Below are 7500 nucleotides of genomic sequence, written 5' to 3' on the forward strand. Positions count from 1 at the left end.
AGACCATTTAAAGACAGTCCTGTTGAGTGTGCAAAACCCTCAGACCTGTTTCAAACTTCGGCCAAGTGATAAACAAAAATCGGGTATCGAAGACACTTTCGTGAGTTGTCGATCGACAAATTGACATTATTATTTGTTTATTCTTTCATCTATCTATCTATCTATCTATCTATCTATCTATCTATCTATCTATCTATCTATATATATATATATATATATATATATATATATATATATATATTTATACACACCCACACCCACAGTTAGATACTTGCCCTAAGCGGGTAAGGTATGCCGCCCTTCCTCATAGTCCTTGCAACCGCCAGGTGAGCTCGGCGGCGCTGGCATGGACTACGTGGGGCCGGAGGTGCACCGCCCCTTCCCCTACCCCGACTACGGGTCACAGCAACCGCAGCAGCCTCTCCAGCAGCAGCAACAGCAGCAGCAGCAACAGCAACCACTTCAGCAGCGGGTGGGTGGTATCGCCATGTTTTCTCCGCTTACTGTAATATATAACCTTTATATTTTGATATTTGTTCGACTTATTGTAGACTGCATTAACTATATATTCATGACTACTTAAGCGTGCAGACACAAAGCTAAACTTTATGTTTAACTCTAGACTGGTACTTAAAAATCGGCGATCGAGAACCTACCCAAGGTGTTTTTTTTCATAGAATATTTATTTGTTGGCCTTTTTTATTTTCATCCCAGGGAAATGCCTAAAGCAACAATATACAATAACAGTTGCACTTGAAAATACATACATAAGAAATAAAAAAAATCAACAAAAAACTTAAACTACTGGCCTGTACTTTCAGCCAAGACCATCAATAAGGGAGGGCCTATCTGATCTCTGTTTGAATAATCTTAAACTAGAAGGATGGGGAAAGAAAGAAAGAGAGAAAAAGAGTTCAGGGCACCACAGAATATTCTGCAAAGAAAAAAATTGCAGGTCCCTTTTTCGTCCCCCTAAAAATTCAATTTTCATACGCTAAATTTCTAATGACGTCTAAACATAGTAAATATTACTCAAAATCTTTCATACCGTAATATCATATCAATTAAAGCCTCATCTATGATATACAAACATAAAAAATCTTGTGCACAAAGCGTCCCATACTTCCGGCAGATGTTTTTTTTTTTGGCATGAACGGCTGGTTATTTTCAGTTTCCTTTCATAAGAAGTTGGGAAGGCATCGAAGCTCTCATATTTAGGTAGTCTTCAGCCCTCTAGATGCTTGGTAGTATTGCCTTCGTCATCTCAGAGTTGCTTGATGAGTTCCAGGGTGTTCCTGTAATTTTAGTAAAAATATTTTATTGCGAGGGGAAGATGGAAAGAGTGGTTACAGGACGGAAAAGGAGAAGGAAGGGTAGGAAGAGGGAGGGAGGGAAGGAAGGAAGGGTAGAAGGAGAGAGGGAGGGGAGGGAAGGAAGGAAGGAAAGAAAGAAGGAAGGAAGGGTAGGAGGAAGGAGGAAGGGAGGGAAGGAAGGATGGAAGACTAAGAGCATGGAAGGAGGGAGGGAAGGAAGGAGGGAGGGAAGGAAGGAGGGAGGGAAGGAAGGAGGGAGGGAGAAAGAGGGAGAGATGGAAGTGCTGGATGAGGAAGGAGGGAGAGGTAGGAGGAGCAAGGCAGGGAGTGAGGGAACGAGAGGAGGAGAACGGATTATACAAAGAGACTGAGAAGACGGAGGTAAAGGAGGAGGAGGAGAAAAAGCAGAGGGGGAAGGAGGGGGAGGCACTGGTGAATGAGTGAGGTATGGGAGGGGGAGGAGAGGGATGGAGGGAAAAAATATATATATAATTCACATTACAAACAGTTGAACTAACCTTCGTTGCTGTTCCTTGACGTTACTCAACTAGTTATGAGACCGAATATGATACCATGATTCTGTGGAAAATTCCAAATTTACATTATTCACTTTTTCTTCCACAACCAACGTGTTTCACCCCTTTTTCTTATGTCATCCACGAGAATAAACACGTCTATATTCAAACACCAATGCCATCACATAAAACACCAAAATAACTTCAAAGACGCATAAATGATGCACAAAACCAAACGGGTTTAGCTCAATTGTACTCGCCCAAGGGTGTGACATACCCACCGGAAGCTTTTTTAGTTATTGCTTGCGGAGCGACGAACTGCGTAGCGTTCTCCTCGGCTGCATCCAGGCCGTTGCTAAGGCCGATCAGACGTGTATTGGCGAGCGCATGTGTGACTTTCTTTTTCATGACTGTTGCTCGGGTGAAATATGCCCCTTTGTACTAGTCTAGGGTAATGTTAATTGAATATTAAAAAATCCTCTTCAGCCACTTTCAATCTGTTTAAGGAACTAATCACACATGGAAGTCAATTCATTGTTCTCTTTTGTTGACATGAATATCATACATGTGCATATTCTTACAAGTTGGAAGAAGCCCAGTGGATATATCTTTTAGTGTTTTGGTTGTTCACCTCGCTCTTGAACATGTATCACTGCCTGTGCTTGCTCAAGACGCTTTCTCCTGCGACTTCCGCCTGTTTCGTAATCCAGTGCGCCTGATAGTAGGATTCCCCTCGGGTACAATGGAGCAGATGTTGGAAAACAGCGACGCGACGCACCTACACAATTGTTTTTTTTCTGACAGCAATGTGCCCTTGGAGTGTATGCCCCCTAAACCTAAAGAAAACTAATAGTATGAAAATAAATATCAATATTTTGTACCCTTATAAAAAGACAAATGTTTCACTTTACTTGTGAGCTGCTGGAATCTTGTCTCGACTAGTGATTTCTCGAAGAACCGACATCTCAGCGCATTCACTACCAGGGTTATTTGACTGCCCGGTTTTGTCCTTTTGACTTACATAATCTAGGGCTCTCTGTTCCCAGTTTCTACATTATTAATGAACGTATCTGTTGGTACATTCCATATATGGGGCCAAGATGAAACAGTGGATTTGGAACTCATGAAGCTCTTTTCCCTGTCTTCTGAATTAAAGGCATTCATAATATCAACAAAGGAGTGTTTTTCATTCTTCCTCCCTATTAATGGTCTCATAGTATGGGCAGCGGCTTTTCCTCCTGCGAGATGGCCGGAAGGTTCCTGATGACTCTGGGTTTAGCATCTGTTGTTACCTTTCCCATGTATCTTGCGAGGACCAAATCAAACTGGTGTAAACAATTTTTCGTACTGAAGAATTGCTATACACGCTGTTGGTTCACTCCGATTTTACAGTGTCAAGGATATTTCCCTTGCGAGCTTGCCTTTAGTATAATATTAATCAATAGCCTATTCCGCAAACTTTGTGTAGTTTTGGTTTCCAGGCGCTTACACTGGTTCCGAGCACCCATCTACTTCGTGTGTTTCTGCCGCTTTCACCCATTCCATGTCCGCGATTAGTTTTATTATTATTATCATTATTTGCCCGAGTGCTGCTTAGGGCAATTTATTCAGCCTTTTGGACAGGCTTCCTATGAGTACCGGTGTGTTCTCTCAAGGTAATACACACACACATACATATGTATATATATATGTGTGTGTGTGTGTGTGTGTATGTTTACACATAATCATATGAAGATAGATACATAGATAGATAGATAGATAGAGAGAGCTCCATGGGCATCAAAGCAAAGGTTTTCAGTAGCTGTCATTGTCTCTGCTCATCTTGGCGACAGAGGCATCAAATCTAAAATGCTGATAGTTATATAGTATTTGTTTCATGTCTGATGTTTAATATCACAATATGCGAGATGTTCTGGATGCATGGAAGATTCAAAGCTAACACTCTATATCCTTGTCCTCCTTGGCAGCCTGTATGGATGGATCAGCCCAATTACCCAATGCAGCAGCAGCAGCAGCAGCACCAACATCAGCACCAGCACCAGCAACAACAGCAACCGCAGCAGCCGCAACAGCAGCCGCAGCACCTCCACCCACAAATGCAGGATCGCCACATGCAGAATTCTGTCCCAAGTCTGAAATTCCAACAGCAGCAGCTGCAACAACAACCAGTCTCGCAGCAGCAGCAGATGCCGCAGATGCCGCAGCTGCCGCAGCTGCCACAGGGTCCGTACCAGCAGCACCCGGTTCTGAACCAGCGGCCGCCCGGGGGTCTCGCTCCGCAGGCCAACCTGCAGGATACAGAGGTAGGCTGTCGGCTTCAGGGGAAACCCACACGAAATAAATATAGATAACGATAATGATTATACAGCAAAGGAAAGGGAAAAGAACATGAAAGAATATAATAGTGAAATGAGGATGAAGGTGAGCAAGAGAAACGAAGGTGAGGATGATAATGATAATAATGATGATGATGAGGAGGAGTAGGTTGGGAGGGGAATGGTAATGTTAATAATAATAGTAATGATAACGGTGATAATAATAAATGAGGATCATCATCTTTTCGATTATCGTTATACCATGAATGTTATTGATATTATGAATATATCATGATAATGATTATTTACAATTATCATATTCATCATTCCTATTAATATTACTTTTAATATCGCCATTCCCACCAATGAATTGGTAATGATCAAAGTAATGGTAATAAGAATGATAATGAGAAAAACCGCTGACCTCGCTGACCCTCCCTCCCGCAGCTTGGCATGGCGAGCGAGCGGAGCGGGCAGGGCGCCGCCAACCAGCTGCCGGTTCCATCTGCCCCGAGGACCACGCACTCCACGGTTCGCCCGTCGACGCTGCCCTCGACTGGTTCGTAACGACTGGTTCTGTGCAGAAATATTGATGTAGTGACTGCTATTCGTGAGCGGGAAAGCCAGCCAATTGTAGATATGGCAGTAATTTAAAAATGTCTGGGAAAATAACTCCAAATTTAAATGTCGATCATTTTTGTCTCTGAATTTATTATGATGAAATAAATGCAGGCCCAGCCTCCGCCGGGAACAGCAGCAACAGCAGCAGTGCAGGCGCAGCGGTCAGCAAGGTCAAGAATGGGTCAGCTGTGGTGACGTCCGTGCTGTCAGACAACGGCCGACCCCACATCATGGCCCACGCGTCCCTCGCCAGACTCGAGGTCAACGACGAGCAGCTGGAGATGGAGGCCAGGGAGCAGGACGCACAGGCGTCGGGGGCGGTGCTGGCTCTTGCCATGGGTACGTGCTCTCTCTCTCTTTCTCTCTCTCTCTCTCTCTCTCTCTCTCTCTCTCTCTCTCTCTCTCTCTCTCTCTCTCTCTCTCTCTCTCTCTCTCTTTCTCTCTCTCTCTCAGACGTACGTATTTGCAAGCTATCTCTTTAGGACCATTGCAGGTACGTATTTTCTGGAGTCGGTCTTCCGGAGGGCCAAGTACGGGGCATTCAGCTGGTGGGTCTTAGACACGACATGGAAGCATGCCGCGTCACTACGTTGTTGTAAATTTCCGACACTTAAGGCGTTTTAAGCAGGGGTTCGCCTGATCAGGAATTCTTGCTTCGAGGCCAATAACTGCACTGTTCGCTGCTAAAAACGACTGCTAGAGCTTGAGCAGTGTTGCTAAACTGCAAGAACGGTTCTATGAAACGTTAATCCTAAAAATAAATATGTTCTTAAACTCAAATATCTTCCACAATAAACGTTTTGAATAAAAAAATCTACTCTAACATCTTTACAAAGCATAATATTTTCTGCTATGTGCATATAAAGTGCCTCTAAGACAGCGATACACACTTTCGATTGGCAACCCTTGCATTCTGACGCGCTATCAAAACAAATGAGCATCACTGAATTAAAGTATAGGCCTACCTATTTCCATATATATAATCTTATGAAGAAATTACTAGTCACTAAATACAATATCACCAGATGAATGTTGCTACTCTTTTCAGACTCCGCTTGAAATATTCTCTATTTCTTTGAATAGTAGGTACATTCTCGATCAAGAGGGACGGGGAGTGTAAAAGTAAACGATAAATTGTCCCTTATAATGATTTATTATTTTAAAGAAAATAAAACTTTTTAATTCCCGCAATCTCCATTACCTCCTTTCGTTTTCAGTTAATTTCTCCTTTGAATATAATGTTATAGAAATTTCAGAAACCGAAACCGTAAAATAAAGCTTTTCTGATGAAATATTAAGCAGAGTTGGCCAGCGCTCGCATTCGAAAGCTTGTAACCAGTACGGTACAAGAATGACGTTGTTGCCATGGTAACAGTCACCGCTTGACTAAGGAAACGCAAATCTAGCCATCTACGGGGGTCACTTGAGAAAGCAAGAAAATTTCTTGAGATTTTAGGCAAGAAATTCCCCTGCTTAAAACGCCCTTAGTACAGCGGAAAACCAGTGGCAGCCAAAAGAAATACAGAGCTCTGTTCTGTAATGGGTGAGCGTGGAGGACCTCTGTGCTGTACCTTTTTGAGCTTCGTTTCATCAAAGATCACTTCAGGAATGAGTGGCATGAGGAATGAACGATTCTTCTCCCGGGCAAAAAACCTGACTGCCACTCTCAGATATTTCGAATTGAATTAGGCTCTATAGACAAGAAAGCTGCTTCATCTTGTTTCCGAAGAGATGGCTGATGGCGATGCTGAGGTCACCAGCATGGTCACAACCTCAGGAATTCTTTGAACAAAACAGATCTTCCGCAGCAGCACGCTTAATGCGCTACCCAAGGGGACAACTGCTTGTATGGGGTATTTCCTTGATCCGATTTTTTTTTATGACTTCTGAAAAGTACCGTTTTGCCAAACAGTCTTTGGGAGAACAAGCATTCGCTCAGGAGAGTCAGGGCTTCTCAATTAACTGATGTCCATCTCTTTCCCTCTTTCATTCTCCTCTTCACTCCCGCTATTCTTTCACTCATCTGCTGTCTGTTCGTTTCTTCCTCTCCTCTCCAGTTTTTTCTCTTTCGTAGTTTGTATAATTTACCATGTCTAAGCACGCCAATTTCTTTATTTCTCGTCCACCCAATCACTAAAGACAGAGTGTCCTGCATGTTCAGCAGCAGAAGAACCCTTCGCCTGACCGCTCTTCTCGTTGGCAGGTGTGTGCATCACGGCCCTCCTGGTGGTGCTCGTCGGGTGCCGCCTCCGGGGCGTGCGGCGGCGCCTCCGGAGACACAGAGGCTCCAAGTCTCTCTACGCCCACGACGCCGACTACCTTGTTAATGGGATGTACCTGTGAGGAGGTCGCGGCGTAGGAGCAGATGTTATGACATAGTTATAATCAGGAGCGTAACTACTGGAAGACTGGAGGCAGTTCCCCATCCTGTCCTGGAAAGCCTACCACCGTCGGGCGTGCTCAGAGCAACGGCGTCACCAATCTGCCAGAAACGGCTGTGTGAAGCAGCGCCAATTCCAGTGTGTACTTTGACGAGAAGTGTACATGGTAACAAAATTGTAAATGATTGTGTCTCTTGTCTTTATATTGTTGAGCTTGTGGAGTGTTTATGCATATGATATATCCCTCAGATCAAACCTTCAGTAAAATTATTAAGCAAAATTATTATAAGACACAATGAATGTAATAATTTAGTTGGGTTTAGGAAAATTCGGATAATTCTAACACCCGCAAATA

At 43.5% G+C, this 7500-nt stretch overlaps 1 protein-coding gene across 2 annotated transcripts in view; it reads left to right on the forward strand.

Moving 5' to 3' along the window:
* LOC113824659 (uncharacterized) overlaps nt 1–7500 on the forward strand; it is a 75519-nt gene that overhangs the window by 66911 nt on the left and 1108 nt on the right. For both annotated transcript variants that reach the window (XM_070143785.1, XM_070143786.1), the window contains 5 exons: nt 327–472; nt 3796–4131; nt 4591–4702; nt 4876–5103; nt 6968–7500. The exon at nt 6968–7500 is cut by the window's right edge and continues 1108 nt beyond it. In XM_070143785.1, coding sequence (XP_069999886.1) covers nt 327–472; nt 3796–4131; nt 4591–4702; nt 4876–5103; nt 6968–7107 — 962 coding nt within the window. In that variant the 3' untranslated portion in view covers nt 7108–7500. The remainder of the gene's footprint in view (nt 1–326; nt 473–3795; nt 4132–4590; nt 4703–4875; nt 5104–6967) is intronic.

This window comes from Penaeus vannamei, chromosome 31 (assembly GCF_042767895.1).
Source record: "Penaeus vannamei isolate JL-2024 chromosome 31, ASM4276789v1, whole genome shotgun sequence".
Classification (NCBI taxonomy): Eukaryota; Metazoa; Arthropoda; class Malacostraca; order Decapoda; family Penaeidae; genus Penaeus; species Penaeus vannamei.